Source organism: Trachypithecus francoisi, unplaced genomic scaffold, assembly GCF_009764315.1.
Source record: "Trachypithecus francoisi isolate TF-2019V2 unplaced genomic scaffold, Tfra_2.0 Contig00498, whole genome shotgun sequence".
Lineage (NCBI taxonomy): Eukaryota > Metazoa > Chordata > Mammalia > Primates > Cercopithecidae > Trachypithecus > Trachypithecus francoisi.
Genome location: NW_022680681.1, coordinates 42,200 through 62,523, shown reverse-complemented (window position 1 = coordinate 62,523; position 20,324 = coordinate 42,200). Strand labels below are relative to the sequence as shown.

At 42.5% G+C, this 20,324-nt stretch overlaps 1 protein-coding gene across 2 annotated transcripts in view; it reads right to left on the bottom strand.

Annotated features, from left to right (window-relative positions):
• LOC117084529 (trafficking protein particle complex subunit 9-like) overlaps nucleotides 1-20,324 on the bottom strand; it is a 69,045-nt gene that overhangs the window by 12,801 nt on the left and 35,920 nt on the right. Inside the window, exon 5 of one of the 2 annotated variants that reach the window (XM_033213280.1) lies at nucleotides 8,649-8,675. The exons of the other annotated variant lie outside the window; for it this stretch is intronic. Within the exon in view, the coding sequence (XP_033069171.1) occupies nucleotides 8,649-8,675 (27 nt within the window). The remainder of the gene's footprint in view (nucleotides 1-8,648; nucleotides 8,676-20,324) is intronic. 2 annotated transcript variants of the gene reach the window in all.

The window sequence follows — 20,324 nt, the reverse complement described above, 5'->3', positions numbered from 1 at the left end:
TTAAGAAAATGGGGCACATAAACACCATGGAATTCTATGCAGCCATAAAAAAGGATGAGTTCATGTCCTTTTCAGGGATATAGATGAAGCTGGAAACCATCATTCTCAGCAAACTAACACAGGAACAGAAAACTAAACACCACATATTCTCACTCATAAGTGGGAGCTGAACAATGAGAATACATGAACACATGGAGGGAAACATCACACACCGGGGCCTGTCGGGGAATGGGGGAACTAGGGGAGGGATAGCTTTAGGAGAAATACTTAATGTAGATGACAGATTGATGGATGCAGCAAACCACTATGGCACGTGTATACCTATACGACAAACCTGCATATTCTGCACGTATATCCCAAAACTTAAAGTATAATAAAAATAAAATAAAGGCAGGTACAGCTGTCTTCAATGGTGAATTCTACCAAATATTTAAGGACAAATTAATACAAATTCTTCATAAACTCTTTCAGAAAACATAAGAGGAAGGAACATTAACCAATTCATTATATGAGGCTAATGTTGCCCTAATACCAAAACCAGAAAAAGACATCAAAAGAAAACTACAGACCCACATTTCTTATGAATATAGACGCAAGGCCAGGTGCAGTGGCTCACACCTGTAATCCCAGCACTTTGTGAGGCCAAGGAGCCGGTGGATTGACTGAAGTCAGGTGTTCAAGATCAGCCTAGCCAACATAGTAAAACCCCGTCTCTACTAAAAATACAAAAGTTAGCTGGGCGTAGTGGCACATAACTATAGTCCCAGCTACTCGAGAGGCTGAGGCAGTAGAATCACTTGAACCTGGGAGGCGGAGGTCGCAGTGAGCCAAGATCAGCAACTGCACTCCAGCCTGGGCAACAGAACGAGGCTTCATCTCCAAAAAAAAAAAAAAAAAAAACCGGGCGCGGTGGCTCAAGCCTGTAATCCCAGCACTTTGGGAGGCCGAGACGGGCGGATCACTAGGTCAGGAGATCGAGACCATCCTGGCTAACATGGTGAAACCCCGTCTCTACTTAAAAATACAAAAAAAAACTAGCTGGGCGAAGTGCAGGTGCCTGTAGTCCCACCTACTCGGGAGGCTGAGGCAGGAGAATGGCGTGAACCCGGGAGGCGGAGCTGGCAGTGAGCTGAGATCCAGCCACTGCACTCCAACCTGGGCGACAGAGCCAGACTCCGTCTCAAAAAGAAAAAAAAAAAAAAGGCCAGGCGCGGTGGCTCAAGCCTGTAATCCCAGCACTTTGGGAGGCCGAGACGGGCGGATCACGAGGTCAGGAAATCGAGACCATCCTGGCTAACACGGTGAAACTAGGTCTCTACTAAAAATACAAAAAACTAGCCGGGCGTGGTGGTGGGCATCTGTAGTCCCAGCTACTCGGGAGGCTGAGGCAGAAGAATGGCGTAAACCCGAACCCGGGAGGCGGAGCTTGCTGTGAGCCGAGATTGCGCCACTGCACTCCAGCCTGGACGACAGAGCAAGACTCCGCCTCAAAAAAAAAAAAAAAAAAAAAAAAAATAGAAAGAAAGAAAAACTCTCTCTCTTTTCAGATGACATGATCCTGCCTCTAGAAAATCCTAAAAAATCCACCAAAAAACTTTTAGAGCTAAAAAATGAGTTCCACAAATTTCAAGGATATAAAACCAACACACACACAAAAAATGTGTTTCCATATACTTGCAATGAACCACGTGAAAATGAAATTAAGAAAAGAATTCCATTTACAATAGCATGAAAAAGAATAAAATACTTAGGAGTAAACTTAACCCCAAAAAAAGTATAAAATGATATTCTGAAAACTCAAAACATTGCTAAAAAAATTAAAGAAAGGAAATGTTGAAAAGACATCCCATGGCCATGGATTAGAAGATTTAATCTTCTTAAAATGGCAATATTCTCCAAACTGATCAACAGTATGGAAACTCTCTATCAAATCTCTATCAAAATCCCAGCTGGATTCTTTGTAGAAAATGACCATCTGATCCTAATTCATATGGAAATTCAAGGGATCCAGAATAACCAAAACTATCTTGAGAAGAAAGTAACAAATTTAGAAGACCTATACTTCCCAATTTCAAAATTTACTACAACCTACCTGGGGTGGGGGCAGTATGGGTAATGTTTTAATTTATTTATTTTCTTTACCTTTATTTTCTAAATTCTTTATAATGAAGATGAGTTTTACAATTAGGAAAAAAATATGGTTTTGTTTTTACATTTTTTTTTCTTTCCAACTTTTATTTTATGTTCAAGGGGTACATGTGCAGGTTTGTTACATGTATAAGTTATTTTTTAAACATGCATACCTACTCCTTGGAAAAAAAAATGTATAAAGAGGTAAACAGGCCGGGCGCGGTGGCTCACACCTGTAATCCCAGCACTTTGGGAGGCCAAGGCAGGCATATCACGAGGTCAGGAGATCGAGACCATACTGGCTAACAGGGTGAAACTCCGTCTCTACTAAAAATAAAAAAAACTAGCCAAGTGTGGTGGCGGGAGTCTGTAGTCCCAGCTACTCGGGAGGCTGAGCCGAGATCGCACCACTGCACTCCAGCCTGGGCGACACAGTGAGACTCTGTCTCAAAAAAATAAAATAAAATAAAAATAAAAGAGGTAAACAAATATCTAGTGAAAAATAACTTATAAATAAGAGTATATTTAAGTTTTTCATAAATGGAAAACTTAAAAGCAAAAACCCATCAAGTTCCTAGGGAAATGTGTATAACATATAAAAACAAATTCATTTTCAAAAGTTCTAATTGACTAATGAAAATCCAACAAACAGCCAGGCGTGGTGGCTCATGCCTGTAATTCCAGCACTTTGGGAGGCCAAGGCGGGGGGATCACAAGGTCAGGAGTTCAAGACCAGCCTGGCCAATATGGTGAAACCCTGTCTCTACTGAAAATACAAAAACTAGCCGGGCATGGTGGCAGATGCCTGTAGTCCCACTACTTGGGAGGCTGAGGCAGGAGAATCACTTGAACCCAGGAGGCGGAGGTTGTAGTGAGCCGAGATCGGGCCACTGCACTCCAGCCTGGGAGACAGAGCGAGACTCTGTCTAAAAAAAAAAGAAAAGAAAAGAAAAGAAAAGAAAACCCAACAAAGAGAAAATCACATTTGATAGTCAACTTTAAACACATGGAGAGGAATAGGCCTAGAAATCACAGAACCAGCCCGGTACTGTGGCTCACGCCTAAATTCCTAGTGCTTTGGGAGGTTGAAGCAAGAGGCTTGCTTAAGGCCAGCAATTCAAGGTATCACAGCTCCTGTAATTCAGATATTAACTCAATATAATGGAAGGAAATCTTTCCCTAGGAGACAGTGGAATTCTGTGCATAAGACAGGATAAACTCAGCCCAAAGTGCACTAGCCACAGTGATGATTTTTTAAATAGAATTCTAAAGTTAGAATATTGTTGAAAAGCTGCCAAATTCTCTGAAAGACAGAAACACATGCATGAACACACACAATATAAAGTCTACCCCATGCTGCATATAAATGCTAGTTTATTTTTGTTTACTCATGGGCACTAATTACTTTAATGGAGGCAGAATATTTTAATTATGACAGGTAATCAATATTACATGACTTGTCAAATCTAGTTAACGAATTTACTCTGTTGTATAACCATAATACATCTAAGACATCTAAACGCAGTGAAAATGCCTTTGTGTATTTTTGTTGTCTGGAAGTCTTTTAAAAATTCCAGGCTTTTTCAGTACCTCTGAGAGATACTTCTATATGATTTTTTCCCTTGTGAAACAAACAACAGATACTGTTGTCAAAATTCTGTCATTGTACACAGTGACTGAAGACCGCCATACTCTAGCTAATCCGCTGGACAATGAGGCACTATGCTGGACACTATGAGCGAACAACAGGAAAAAAAGGAAGACAACGACCCTATTCTAGAAAGGCTTATGATCTGTGTCAACACTGGGGATTTTTTCCTTTAGCTAACGAAATGGAATCAATCAAATACTGTTTTTGAACTTTCCGTAGTCATGGCGCTACTTTTATTAGTGTGATGAGCAGAAAAGCCTTAAATGGCTTTGTTAGGTCAACTAGCAACGACCATCACTGGAGAGTAAGTAATGCAGAAATTAACTGATAGTAATGATTCTGCCTGCATTAGACCAAAAATAAACCTATGCTGAACTCTGCAAGGTGAATGAAGAGATGAGGTCCCTCATGACAAAAAAAAAAAAAAAGGGCAAGAAATCAAATAAGCAAAGAGTTTTCAATAAATGATTCCCTATAAAAAGCAATAGAGCATGGTGGTTAAGAGGATAAATCCTGGGTGCAAACTCATGGGTTTGAATGCCCACTTCACCACTTACTATGACCCTCACTCAGCGAGTCAGAGAACCTTCCTGCATCTCAGTTTCCCCATCTATAGACTAGGGATAACAACAGTACCTGTCTCCTAGAATCGTGAAGATTAAATTGCTTTAAGTGTAAAGTTTATATATAGCATCTTAAGTTGCAGATACGACATCAAAAGCATAGGAACAAAGACAACATTAACTGGATTTCATCCAAATTTAACACTTGTATGCTTCAAAGGACACCATATCAAGAAAATGAAAAGATAACACATAGAATGAAAGAAAAATCTTGCTAATCATATATCAGATAAAGGACTCATATATAGAATATATAAAAAACTGTTACTGGCCAGGTGCAGTGGCTCCTGCCTGTAATCCCAACATTTTGGGAGGCCGAGGTGGGTGGATCACCTGAGGTCAGGAGTTCAAGACCAGCCTGGTCAAAATGGCGAAACCTCATCTCTACTGAAAACACGAAAATTAGCCAGGCATGGTGGCAAGTGTCTGTAATCCAAGATTCTCAGGAGGCTGAGGCAGGAGAATCGCTTGAACCCAGGTGGTAGAGGTTGCAGTGAGCCGAGATCACATCACTGCACTCCAGCCTGGGCAACAAAGCAAGATTCTGTCTCAAAAAAAAAAAATAAATAAGCAAAGAAACTGTTACAACTCAACAATAAAAAGACAAAAAGACAACCCAATTTAAAAATAAGTAACTATCTAAATACATATTTTTTCAAAGAAATATAGAGATGACAATAATCACATGAAAAGATGCACATCATTAGCTATTAGGGACATGCAAACCCAAACTACAATGAGACACCAGGATGGCCACAATCAAAAAGGTAACAAGTACTGACAAGGAAGCAGAGAAATTAGAACTTGCAGTCATTACTAGTAGGAATGTAAAGTGGTACAGCCACTTTGGAAAACAATCTGGCAGTTTCTGAGAAAGTTAAACGTTGAGTTGCCATATGACCCAGCAACTCCCCATCCGAGGCATACACATAATAGAATTTAAAACATATGGGCCAGGCACAGGGGCTCACACCTGTAATCCCAGCACTTTGGGAGGCTGAGGCGGGATCACCTGAGATCAGGAGTTCAAGACCAGCCTGGCCAACATGGTGAAATCCCATCTCTAGTAAAAATACAAAAAAAATTAGCCAGCCTTGGTGGCGAGCGCCTGTAATCCCAGCTACTTGGGAGGCTGACGCAGGGGAATCGCTTGAACCCAGGAGGCAGAGGTTGCAGTGAGCCAAGACTGTACCACTGCACTCCAGCCTGGGCAACAAGAACAAAACTCCATCTCAATCAATCAATCAAACAATGTCCACACAAATGTTTATAACATCATTATTCATAATAGCCAAAAGGTACAAACGATACAAATGTCCATCAACTGATGGAAAAACAAAATGTGTATATATATATATACACACACACACACACATACACAGAATGGAATATTATTCTGCAAGAAGAAAAATAAATGCATACTGACACAATGCATACCGACACATGCTGTACGGATGAACCTTGAAACATACAGTAAGTGAAAGAGGCCAGTCACAAAAACGACATACCATTATATGTATGATGCCATTTACATGAGAAGTCCAGAACAGGCAAATAATAGAGAAAGAAAGTAGCTTACTAGTTGCTTGGGGGTAAGGCAATGACATAGGCAAAGGAGAGTGACCGCTAACGGGTACACGGCTTCCTGTTGGGGTTGTGAGAATGTCCTAAAACTGATTGTGGTGAGGGTTGCACAACTCTGTAAATATACTAAAAGTGACTGGATTTTACCCTTTAAATAGGTAAACTGCATTAAAACTAGTTTGTTTGTTTGTTTGTTTAAAAAAAAGCACCTTACAACATTGTCTCTCACATAGTAAGTGCAAACTGCTAATTTTTATTACAGGAAGAAGAAACTCTCCTCAACATGAAAACGGAAAAAGCAACTATGAGTTAACTAAGATTATCCAAAAGATCATTTTATGTAAAGTAGTTGCTAAATGTACATGAAATGTTTAGAAATTAAATTAAAAAAAAAAAAAGAGGCCAGGCATGGTGGCTCACGTTTGTAATCACTTTGGGAGGTAAAGGCAGGATTGCTTGAGGCCAGGACCAGCCTGGTCAACACAGAGAGACCCCATCTCTATGAAAAAATTCAAACATTAGCTGGACATGGTGGTGCACACCTGTAGTCCCAGCTACTCCAGAGGCTGAGGTGGGAGAACTGCCTGAGTCCAGGAGTTCCAGGGTGCAGTGAGCTAGGTTTGCGCCTGTGAATAACCATTGCACTCCAGCCTCGGCGGCAGAGAACCTGTCTCCCAAAAAAAAAAAAAAAAATGAAATGAAAGGAAAGGAAAGGAAAAAAAAAAAAAACAAGAAAAAAGAGTTTTAAGAATCAGGTCACTTTAAAAATGCAGATAAAGAACACAAAGGCCTAGCTGCTAGAAATGCAGGGAGGGGAAGCTTAGTTCTTAGGATAAGAGATGGAGGACCCCCCCGAAAACCGTGAAACTCTTCTTCTGGTTTTGGAAACGGTGGTGGGGAAAGCTGGGAGGAAAAGAATTTGGAAACAGCTTGCTTCAAACATTATGTCCATTTAAAACTCAAAAATGAAATGAAAGGGATGTAATTTTGTGATAGCTTCATGTGAATGGGTTTTCCAGGAGCTGAACACTTTTACAACCCCTGAGAGAGCGTTAGCTATTCAGACGGAGAGGCTGTGGAGAAGCAAATTGCATTGCTCCTAGGAGCTGGGAAGATTCCCTACCAGCACTGTCACTGCTAACACATTTGCAAGGGTTTAGAAACCACCAACGCTTGAAAGACAGATACGATTTCAGTAGCGAGTCAGTCCTGATGCAAAGGTCCCCGCCAGCAGAGGCCAGAAGGCATTAGCAGGAACTGGGGTGGCCTGGAAGGCAGGAACCAGAACGTGGGGCCAGGACAGCATCTCATTCTCTTTACTCGCTCTCCCATTGGTAAAGAGAAGTCAGGTCCACACGTTTCTCATTTGGGACCATGACAGAGGATGTCCTCACACACCAAACACTGGTTTCTGGGTCCTTCCTGGCGGTTTTCACCTCTACAGCAGGACCCTGATGCACCCTTGAATAACAAACCTACAGAATCTCCTCACTTTTCCTCCCAGCACTCTAAACTCAATTTCACCTCTACACAGCCTTATCTTGAAAAGCTTCAGAAATATTTTTAAAATGCCTTATCTCAACAAATGCCTGATTTTCCTTACAGCTCTGAGCTACTTCTATATGGTGGACACATCTAATTCTCCTACAACTAATGCAACTGACACCCTGCAATGTGGTATTTTATAGCAGGCATAACCAGCCAAACTGGGGCTCAGCAACCCGTACTGGTCAAATACCAGTACATTCAACATCCATTTCATTTGTCATCAGTGTTGGCGGGGCTTTCAGCACCTCAGTGGCACAAAGTCTACCCTCCTGACTGTTCCCCAGATGTCTTCTCATCAGCAACTCAGTTCTCCTGAAACCCAAAATAAGTATTTATTGTCCTTTCTCTACACATTCCACAAACCCCATCAGGAAACTTAGCCACTGGCCTAGAGAAAGGAGTAAATGCAAATATTAAAACTAACGCCTGCAAACCTGAGGCAACTTCATTTCGGAACCAAGATGCACGAGGAGATGAAAGCGAACGTGTTAGTCACAAAGCCTGCGTAAGCACGGCCATCTGATTTCAATTCTAGGCTGTTTTCATTTTGTACTATTTACCCTGTCATTGTTTCTCATTAAGTCAGAAAATAATAGAGCCCATCATGAAATAATTAAGCAGTGTAATAAAAGAGGTTTTTGCTGTATTAATTACAGAAGATATTACAAAGGGAAAGAAAAATCTGCCTCTGTAAAAAACTACAAGATTTCTTTCCCTGTTAAGAACACAGAGACGAAATGCAGTAGAGAATGACTCACATGGAAGGGAGCACAAGCCACAAATCAGAGCAAAGTCATGATTACAGATGAATTCAAAATTAACAGGACAAACATGCTCAATGCATTCAAAGAATGAGAGGCACAATTCTCCAACCATTCACTTAGCCATGCTAGAGGAAGAAGCCTCCTCTTCAACAGACAACGTAAAGCAACGGGGTGCCCATCAAGCAAGGACCCATCAATCATCAGGCTTTTAACAGTTCTGATTTAAAGTTACTTAAATCAGAATATTCCAAAGATCATCATCCAGAAATTTTAACCATTCATTCACATCACCATGAAACAAGCACTTAAAAAAATAACCAAAAGAAACTAAACACATAGATCATGTACCTGGATCAATGAGAACTTCCTGTGCCCCTGGAAGAAAGAACAGATTATGGTATTTTATTTGGAAAACAAAACTACTTTTAAAAATAACTACTAAAACACATTTCATAATTCACATAGCCTGGAGAAAAATCTGACTTGTATCTGATCAGAAAAGCAATTCCGAGGAATGGTATGTTACAAGTTTGGTGCCTTTTTGCTTCAGACAGGAAAAGATAAAAGAAAAGCTACTATTACTCATATCCTAAACAAATTGTTAAGTGCCTCCTCACCTCTCTGCCTTCCCACTTTCTCATGTTCATGCTCCCAGCTCTTCTTTTTTTTTTTTTTTTTTTTTTTTTCTTTTCTGAGACACAGTCTTGCTCTGTCACCCAGGCTGGAATGCAGTGGCATGATCTCGGCCCACTTCATCCTCCGCCTCCCGGGTTCCAGCAATTCTCCTGCCTCAGCCTCCTGAGTGGCTGGGATTACAGGAGTGCGCCACCACGCCTGGCTACTTTTTGTTGTTGTTGTTGTTGTTGTTGTATCTTTAGTAGAGACAGGGTTTCACCATGTTAGCCAGGCTGGTCTCAAACTGCTGGGATTACAGCCATGAGCCACTGTACCCGACTTCCCAGCTCTTCTTAAACAAATACGAGAATTCCTTATTTCCACAAATAAGCCAAGTGACAAAGGATAACTATTTGCACAAATGTATGTCAGCAACCTAGAATGGGGGAGAAAAGGTGCCAGAGGCTCTATGGAACTTTTCACAACCCCCCTAAAATACCCCCCTTTCTCTCTCTCTCTCTCTCTTTCTCTCTCTCACACACACACATGCACACACACAACTGGATACTTCATCAAGTTAAAGATTTCCAACTTTTAGAAGCTAGCTTTGTAGTTAGTTAAAAATACAAAACCATTAACTTCACTATTATGAAGAAACTTTTGAAAGCCTTGCTGGTCTGCTAAACTACCCAAGTATCTGTGTGATCCAATTAGACTTCTCTATAGAATGCAATTTCCCATCATGGCAAAACATACCTCAAGAGGTACTGGTTCCAAGAGTCATGTTTATCATTAGCTATTCTCATTTTTAAACATGTTAAGAAGATTCAAAAAGATATGTCCCAATAATCTTATGGAAATAGCACATCTATTCAGTTGTCTACACGGAGAAGAGGCTCCATGATTATGATGCTATTTAAGAGCTATTTTGTGTACAGTCATCTCTGTTTGTAAATGCAGACTAAAAATCATTGCAATCTTGAAGCCACCATTAAAATAAAAAACAGATGTTTTCCATTGAATAACACCTTTATGCCAAGCATGATGCTTAACAAAGACCACGTATGACCTTCAGAGCAACCCTACAAAATAAACAGGTATTAGCCCTCACTGTCTATGGGGAGACGGAAGCCCAGAGGAGCCGAGGGAAGCCCCACCATCGCACAGGCCACGACACCAGGTCCCAGGTCTGCACTGAGCAGACATTCAGCTGCACAGACCTTGAAGACGTCTGGATTTCCAGATAATCCTACAAACGTTTTGTTCTGTAAAGAACCTGGCGAAATACATTATACTATGCCATGTCCTTTAGATAGGGGACATGAATTAAACCTTTGATACCTCAGAGTTATTATCACAATCATCAATCATTTGATTATTAGTATCATCAGCCTCTAGTGGACTGATTTCACATTAACCAAACTTGCAAGAGACTGATGTAGGAAAACTGGAGGTTTAACCATTAATGTAATAGGGGACACAAAATTATCAATCAAACCAAAATATTAGGGTTCAATGATCCGCACATTTTCTCTTCAAAGGCCAAATCACCGGCAGGAGGTAAGTAGAAGTCAGGTCTATACGTCTCATTTGGGACCGTTACAGAGGATGCCCTCACACACCAAATGCTGGTTTCTAGGCCCTTTCCTAGTGGTTGTCACCTCTACAGCAGGATCCTGGCACCTGAATAACAAAGCCTAACACCACCACCCCTGTCTACAAGATGAAGGGAGGAGGCCGATGCTTCAGTTTGTTCCTGTTCTAAGATGAGCCTCTGTGAGCCTCTGTCTTTCGTTTCTATTTAGGGGCATTAAAGTGTTCAGATGGGGAACTGAATACCACTCCTTCCCTGAAACAGAACTCAGTAGTTGTATTTTGTTGAAATACAAATCAAGGCCGGGCATGGTGGCTCAAGCCTATAATCCCAGCACTTTGGGAGGCCGAGATGGGCGGATCACGAGGTCAGGAGATCCAGACCATCCTGGCTAACACGTGAAACCCCGTCTCTACTAAAAAATACAAAAAACTAGCCGGGCGAGGTGGTGGGCGCCTGTAGTCCCAGCTACATAGGAGGCTGAGGCAAGAGAATGGCATAAACCCGGGAGGCGGAGCTTGCAGTGAGCTGAGATCCGGCCACTGCACTCCAGCCAGGGCGACACAGTGAGACTCCGTCTCAAAAAAAAAAAAAAAAAAAAAAGAAATACAAATCAAGTTCATCTAGAAAACTCCACTTTCTCTGAACAGTTTTTTTTTTTTAATTATACTTTAAGTTCTAGAGTACATGTGCATAACGTGCAGGTTTGTTACATATGTATACTTGTGCCATGTTGGTGTGCTGCACCCATCAACTCGTCAGCACCCATCAATTCGTCATTTATATCAGGTATAACTCCCAATGCAATCCCTCCCCCCATCACCTCCCCATGATAGGCCCAGGTGTGTGATGTTCCCCTTACCGAGTCCAAGTGATCTCATTGTTCAGTTCCCACCTATGAGTGAGAACATGCGGTGTTTGGTTTTCTGTTCTTGTGATAGTTTGCTAAGAATGATGGTTTCCAGCTGCATCCATGTCCCTACAAAGGATGCAAACTCATCCTTTTTTCTGGCTGCATAGTATTCCATGGTGTATATGTGCCACATTTTCTTAATCCAGTCTGTCACAGATGGACATTTGGGTTGATTCCAAGTCTTTGCTATTGCGAATAGTGCCGCAATAAACATACGTGTGCATGTGTCTTTATAGCACCATGATTTATAATCCTTTGGGTATATACCCAGTAGTGGGATGGCTGGGTCATATGGTACATCTAGTTCTAGATCCTTGGGGAATTGCCATACTGTTTTCCATAATGGTTGAACTAGTTTACAATCCCACCAACAGTGTAAAAGTGTTCCTATTTCTCCACATCCTCTCCAACACCTGTTGTTTCCTGATTATTTAATGATTGCCATTCTGACTGGTGTGAGATGGTATCTCATTGTGGTTTTGATTTACATTTCTCTGATGGGCAGTGATGATGAGCATTTTTTCATGTGTCTGTTGGCTGTATGAGTGTCTTCTTTTGAGAAATGTCTGTTCATATTCTTTGCCCACTTTTTGATGGGGTTGTTTTTTTCTTGTAAATTTGTTTGAGTTCTCTGTAGGTTCTGGATATCAGCCCTTTGTCAGATGAGTAGATTGCAAAAATTTTCTCCCATTCTGTCGGTTGCCTGTTCACTCTGATGGTAGTTTCTTTTGCTGTGCAGAAGCTCCTTAGTTTAATTAGATCCCATTTGTCAATTTTGGCTTTTGCTGCCGTTGCTTTTGGTGTTTTAGACATGAAGTCCTTGCCCATGCCCATGTCCTGAATGGTACTACCTAGATTTTCTTCTAGGGTTTTTATGGTATTAGGTCTAACATTTAAGTCTCTAATCCATCTTGAATTAATTTTCGTATAAGGAGTAAGGAAAGGATCCAGTTTCAGCTTTCTACTTATGGCTAGCCAATTTTCCCAGCACCATTTATTAAATAAGGAATCCTTTCCCCATTTCTTGTTTCTCTCAGGTTTGTCAAAGATCAGATGGCTGTAGATGTGTGGTATTATTTCTGAGGACTCTGTTCTGTTCCATTGGTCTATATCTGTTTTGGTACCAGTACCATGCTGTTTTGGTTACTGTAGCCTTGTAGTATAGTTTGAAGTCAGGTAGTGTGATGCCTTCCAGCTTTGTTCTTTTGACTTAGGATTGTCTTGGCAATGCGGGCTCTTTTTTGGTTCCATATGAACTTTAAAGCAGTTTCTTCCAATTTTGTGAAGAAACTCATTGGTAGCTTGATGGGGATGGCATTGAATCTATAAATAAGCTTGGGCAGTATGGCCATTTTCACGATATTGATTCTTCCTATCCATGAGCATGGTATGTTCTTCCATTTGTTTGTGTCCTCTTTGATTTCACTGAGCAGTGGTTTGTAGTTCTCCTTGAAGAGGTCCTTTACATCCCTTGTAAGTTGGATTCCTAGGTATTTTATTCTCTTTGAAGCAATTGTGAATGGAAGTTCATTCATGATTTGGCTCTCTGTTTGTCTGTTACTGGTGTATAAGAATGCTTGTGATTTTTGCACATTAATTTTGTATCCTGAGACTTTGCTGAAGTTGCTTATCAGCTTAAGTAGATTTTGGGCTGAGACAATGGGGTTTTCTAAATATAAAATCATGTCATCTGCAAACAGGGACAATTTGACTTCTTCTTTTCCTAACTGAATACCCTTGATTTCTTTCTCTTGCCTGATTGCCCTAGCCAGAACTTCCAACACTATGTTGAATAGGAGTGGTGAGAGAGGGCTTCCCTGTCTTGTGCCAGTTTTCAAAGGGAATTTTTCCAGTTTTTGCTCATTCAGTATGATATTGGCTGTGGGTTTGTCATAAATAGCTCTTATTATTTTGAGGTACGTTCCATCAATACCAAATTTATTGAGCGTTTTTAGCATGAAGGGCTGTTGAATTTTGTCAAAAGCCTTTTCTGCATCTATTGAGATAATCATGTGGTTCTTGTCTTTGATTCTGTTTCAACTTTTGTGAATCTGGCAATTATGTGTCTTGGAGTTGCTCTTCTGGAGGAGTATCTTTGTGGCGTTCTCTGTATTTCCTGAATTTGAATGTTGGCCTGCCCTACTAGGTTGGGGAAGTTCTCCTGGATGATATCCTGAAGAGTGTTTTCCAACTTGGTTCCATTTTCCCCCTCATTTTCAGGCACCCCAATCAGACTTAGATTTGGTCTTTTTACATAATCCCATACTTCTTGCAGGCTTTGTTCATTTCTTTTTCTTCTTTTTTCTTTTGGTTTCTCTTCTCGCTTCGTTTCATTCATTTGATCCTCAATCGCTGATACTCTTTCTTCCAGTTGATCGAGTCGTTTACTGAAGCTTGTGCATTTGTCATATATTTCTCGTGTCATGGTTTTCATCTCTGTCATTTCGTTTATGACCTTCTCTGCATTAATTATTCTAGCTGTCAATTCTTCCACTCTTTTTTCAAGATTTTTAGTTTCTTTGTGCTGGGTATGTAATTCCTCCTTTAGCTCTGAGAAGTTTGATGGACTGAAGCCTTCTTCTCTCATCTCATCAAAGTCATTCTCTGACCAGCTTCGATCCGTTGCTGGTGATGAGCTGCGCTCCTTTGCAGGGGAGATGCACTCTTATTTTTTGAATTTACAGCTTTTCTGCCCTGCTTTTTCCCCATCTTTGTGGTTTTATCTGCCTCTGGTCTTTGATGATGGTGACATACTGACGGGGTTTTGGTATAGGTGTCCTTCCTGTTTGATAATTTTCCTTCTAACAGTTAGGACCCTCAGCTGCAGGTCTGTTGGAGATCGCTTGAGGTCCACTCCAGATCCTGTTTGCCTGGGTATCAGCAGCAGAGGTTGCAAAAGATAGAATATTGCTGAACAGCGAGTGTACCTGTCTGATTCTTACTTTGGAAGCTTCCTCTCAGGGGTGTACTCCACCCTGTGAGGTGTGGGGTGTCAGACTGCCCCTAGTGGGGGATGTCTCCCAGTTAGGCTACTTAGGGGTCAGGGACCCACTTGAGCAGGCAGTCTGTCCCTTCTCAGATCTCAACCTCCGTGTGGGGAGATCCACTGCTCTCTTCAAAGCTGTCAGACAGAGTCGTTTGCGTCTGCAGAGGTTTCTGCTGCTTTTTTTGTTGTTGTTGTTTAGCTGTGCCCTGTCCCCAGAGGTGGAGTCTACAGAGACAGGCAGGCTTCCTTGAGCTGCTGTGAGCTCCACCCAGTTCGAGCTTCCCAGCGGCTTTGTTTACCTACTTAAGCCTCAGCAATGGCGGGCACCCCTCCCCCAGCCTCACTGCTGCCTTGCGGTTAGATTGCAGACTGCTGTGTTAGCAGTGAGGGAGGCTCCGTGGCCGTGGGACCTTCCCGGCCAGGTGTGGGATATAATCTCCTGGTGTGCCCGTTTGCTTAAAGCGCAGTATTGGGGTGGGAGTTACCCGATTTTCCAGGTGTTGTGTGTCTCAGTTCCCCTGGCTAGGAAAAGGGATTCCCTTCCCCCTTGTGCTTCCCAGGTGAGGCGATGCCTCGCCCTGCTTCAGCTCTCGCTGGTCGGGCTGCAGCAGCTGACCAGCACCGATTGTCCGGCACTCCCTAGTGAGATGACCCCAGTACCTCAGTTGAAAATGCAGAAATCACCGGTCTTCTGTGTCACTCGCGCCGGGAGTTGGAGACTGGAGCTGTTCCTATTCGGCCATCTTGCACTGCCCCCTGAACAGGAGTTTTCTAGATGAATTTGATGGACTAAAGTTCTGTTACAAGGAGAAACCTGCTGCCTACACAAATGATTAATGCAAACCGCCGTGCACTCTCTGTGGACAGTGCAAACCGCAGTGTACTCTCTGTGACAGTGGCCAAGACACAAATGCCAATGCTGCATAATTCTCTCTGCCCCACCCTTTCCACACAGGCCAGCCCGCTGACTGATGTATAGATGTACACATGGAACTATAGACATGCTGATACCTCTAAACACCTGAAGCCAATCTACCAATGCTCAGCCCGACTGCCAGGGGTTTTTTGTTTTGTTTTTTGTTTTTCTGTTTTGTTTTGTTGTTTTGAGACGGAGTCTCACTCTGTCGCCCAGGCTGGAGTGCAGTGGTATGATCTCGGCTCACTGCAACCTCTGCCTCCCAGGTTCAAGTGATTCTTCTGCCTCAGCCTCCCGAATGGCTGGGACTACAGGCACGCCACCACTCCCAGCTAATTTTTTAAAATTATTTTTAGTAGACAGGGTTTCACCATATTGCCCAGGCTGGTTTTGAACTCCTGACCTTGTGATCTGCCTGCCTTGGCCTCACCGGGCTGGGATCACAGGTGTGAGCCACTGCGCCCGGTCAACTGCCAGGGTTTAAATCCCAGCTCTGCCACTTACTAGCTCCATAACCTTGGTCAATTTCCTCAACCTCTCTATGCCTCAGTTTCCACATCTGCAAAACTGGGATAATAATCCAACCTACCTTACCTGGTTGTTGTGAAGATTAAAGGGTTAAATTGGTTTATGTAAAATGTGTGAGAGGCCGAGGCGGGTAGATCACTCAAGGTCAGGAGTTTGAGACCAGCCTGGCCAACACGGTAAAATCTCTACTAAAAATACAAAAATTAGCTGGTCATGGTGGTGCACACCTGTAATCCCAGCTACTTCGGAGGCTGAGGCATGAGAATTGCTTGAACCCAGGAGGCGGCAGTTGCAGTGAGCCAAGATTGTGCCATTGCACTCCAGTCTGGGCAACATAGTGAGACTCCATCTCAAAAAAATAAAAATAAAAATAAATAAAATGTGTGTAGCACATTTTAAGTGTTCAACAAATGTTATCAGTCGGGTGTGGTGGCTCACACCTGTAATTCTAGCACTTTGGGAGGCCAAGATGGGCAGATCACCTGAGGTCAGGAATTCGAGACCAGCTTGGCCAACATGGCAAAACCCCATCTCTACTAAAAATACAAAAATTAGCTGGGCATGGTGGCAGGTGCCTGTAATCCCAGCTACTTGGGAGACTGAGGCAGGAGAATCATGTGAACCTGGGAGGCAGAGGTTGCAGTAAGCCGAGATTGCGCCATTGCACTCCAGCCTGGATGACAGAATGAGACTCCATTCCCCCCTCCAAAAAAAAAAAAAAAGTTATCTGTTACAGTGATTTTACAAATCTCCCTTCTAATCATCCTTTGTATTTCCTTGCTAGTCTAAATAGCAAAGGATATCACTGTTTCTGTGTTTACAAAGAAAGAACTGTCACCCCATGACCTGCTTACACTGAGGGGAAGACAGCACTTGCTCCCCACTCCTCTGGTTTCCACAATAAAGGCTTCATCCTAAGCAATGCTGACCTCTTGCCCACCCCCATTCCTCCCCCACCCAAGGGGAGTGAGTTGTGAGATGAGTTTGTGAGACAAGCTGGGCACATGAACCCCTTCTTTCGCCCTTGGGTGCTACACTCAGGAAGCACAGGGGATGCTCTGCTCCACCATGCCTATGTCTGACAGGGACAGGGCCCCTCGTAGTAAGGCCCGCTGTGGCCCAGAGCCACCAGATCTTGGATATACAGTAGTAGGATGCCCATTTTTCTTCATCCCTCAAATTCATGGAAAATATGGGGGTTGTGTTTCGTTTTTTAAGACAAGGTCTCGCCCTGTCGCCCAGGCTGGAGTGCAGTGGCAGAATCTCAGCTCACTGCAACCTCTGCCTCTTGGGCTCAAGCAATCCTCCCACCTCAGCCTCTTGAGTAGCTGAGACTACAGGCCAACATTCCCCGCTAATTTTTTGTATTTTCTGTAGAGACAGGATTTCATCATGTTACCCAGGCTGGTCTCAAATTCCTGGGCTCAAGCGATCCACCCACTGTGGCCTCCCAAAGTGCTAGGATTACAGTTGTGAGCCACTATGCCTGGCAGAGAATGTGGTTTCATCACTAATAAGGGCGGCATTTTTATTCTCTACCTGCTTACTCTTGTCTCGTCTCTCAATTGCTTGTTGAAGAAAACAAGAGCGTTATTGTTGGGCCCCTTTAAGCCCCAACATATACTAATCCGCAAATAATTCTGTGGTTTGGGTAGGGTCAAGATGCCTATATAACGGCCATGTCTCTAAACCTGCAGCTAAATTATGGGTATAAGAACTACTGACCCTCCTCAAGTATTTCCTTCATTTTCTAACTGAGTCTTTCTTCATGAAAACATTTTTCCTATTTCAATGCCTTAGTAATTTCCAGACACTATAAAATGATGACTTCATATAAAATAATAGCTAATGGTCATGAGGTATTTTATGAAATGACCACCATGCTAAACATTTTGCACACATTCTAATCCTCACAATTCTACAAAGCAGAAATTAGGAGCCCCTTCTCACAGATGCAGAGCAAGGAGGTGGGGGGCACCTGGGAAAGAACTGTAGGACCTGTGTTCAAACACAAGTCAGCTGAATTAGGCTTTTCCATGACACCACACCACCACCCACTAGCAAACATGCAAAAGTGGGTGCAATACTCAGGGAGTTCCAGATTCCTTTCAGCTTTAAGGTGCTCCAGATGGTTTCTATCTCTTTTATAAATCATGGCTGACTGGTTTCTAACATTGGAGAAAAAGTCCAATTTCACCACTGTCCACTTTACACATCTGAAATTTTCATGCTGAAATGACATAATAAAAATAACTAGAATATTTTTCCAGGTATCCAAATATAATGGACATAGTGCTATTCTAAAGTATTAAACAACAACAACAACAAAATTCAGATGAAGGAAGCCTTGTTTAAATCTTCTTTCACCAACAGGAAAATTAGGACATTAAAAAAATATATATGTACAACAGCGCCACCTATGGCCAGAAAGGTCTTTCCAAGTTGCTGAAAAAAAAAAGGAACAAATTTAATTGTTGGCATAATAAGAAATGATCAACAGGGCTTTTTAAAACACGACGCTCAGAGACCATAACTAAAAGTGTAGCTAGCACATACTGAAATCTGCTTCAAGGAAGGGACCAGTATTCAGTATTTAATCCAAAACTTTAACACTCCTAAATATAAACAGAAGACACAGACTCATAGAAACTAATCTTAGAACAGGAAGAAAACTCGAGCATCTGGCCCACTCTCTTCATTCTACAGGTAGTGAGGTTAAGACCCAGAGAATTTGTTCTTCTAGCAATCAGTGGCAAACCTTTTTCCTAGTCCTTGGATTTTGTGCTATACCAAAAGCCACCTTAATCGATACCAACCCTACAATCATAAAAGTCATGTCTGGATGGGCGCTGTGGCTCAGCTTGTAATCCCAGCACTTTGGGAGGCCAAGGCGGGCGGGTCATGAGGTCAGGAGATCTAGACTATCCTGACTAATACGGTGAAACCCTGTCTCTACTAAAAATACAAAAAATTAGCTAGGCGTGGTGGCAGGTACCTGTAGTCCCAGCTACTCAGGAGGCTGAGGCAGGAGAATGGCGTGAACCCGGGAGGCAGAGCTTGCAGTGAGCCCTCCAGCCTGGGGGCAGAGCAAGACTCTGTCTCAAAAAAAAAAAAAAAAAGTCACGTCTGTATATTTCAGTCAGTAAATAGCCTAAGTGTCTTACAAAAAAATACTTCCCAAAGGACTGACAACTAACTATTGATCATACAATTTTGTTGAAATACAAACACATTTATTTATATATTAAAACAGCATAATCGGTCAAGCACAGTGGCTCATACCTGTAATCCCACCACTTTGGGAGGCCGAGGCGAGTGGATCACTTGAGTCAGGAGTTGGAGACTAGCCTGGCCAACATGGCGAACCCTCGTCTCTACAAAAATTAGCTGGGCATGGTGGCACACACTTGTAATCCTGTTACTCAGGAGGCTGAGACACAAGAATCACTTGAGCCCGGGAGGCAGAGGTTACAGTGAGCCAAGATCATGCTGCTGCACTTCAGCCTGGGCAACAGAGCAAGACTCTGTCTCAAAAAAAAAACAAAAAAAAAAACACACACAGGCCAGGCGCAGTGGCTCACGCCTGTAATCCCAACACTTTGGGAGGCCAAGGCAGGCAGATTACTTGAGGTCTGGAGTTCAAGACCAGCCTGGCCAACATGGTGAAACCGTGTCTCTACTAAAAATACAAAAGTTAGCCAGGCGTGGTGGTGGCTGCCTGTAATCCCAGCTACTCGGGAGGCTGAGGCAAGAGAACCACTGAAACCCAGGAAATGGAAGTTGCAGTGAGCCAAGATTGAGCCACTGCAATCCAGCCTGGGTGACAGAGCGAGACTCTGTCTCAAACAACAACAACAACAAAAACAAAACATGATCTATTCAACAATGTCCCCTTGTAGTCAATCTATAAAGGAAAGTGATGTCAAATCAACGTTTCTACTTTTTTCATCTACTACAGATACAGAAAAAAAAAATCAAAATTTTCTCAATCACAAAAAAGATAAGCCTGAGGCAGGAGAATAGGATCTAGAGGCAAGGAACCTAACATTGTTTCACACTGACTTCCTACAACTAAATTGAAAGGAAAACCCTAACTTTCCATGACCAAGTAACAAAAGGACCATAGACTGCTCCCTTTGACCTTTTCTGCATAGCAGATGGGAAATTGGCTGTCCGCAACCAATCAGACTGATTGCGGGTGCAGTCTTCGTTTGCATAGACGTATAACTATGTCTGCTTTTCATCTGCATAGAAGCATAACTTTGCAACTTCACCTTAGCCTCAGATTGGTTCCTTTTTGCAACCAATCAGATGTGTGCACAGGAGAGTGACCTTTGTTAACTTCAGCCTCTGATTGGCTGCTTTCTGAAACCAATCACCAAGAGGTGAACATGAAGTGGCCAATGGGAAACTTCTAGAGGGTATTTAGACCCAAGAAGATTCTGTAACTGTGCCCTTGAGCCGCTGCTCGG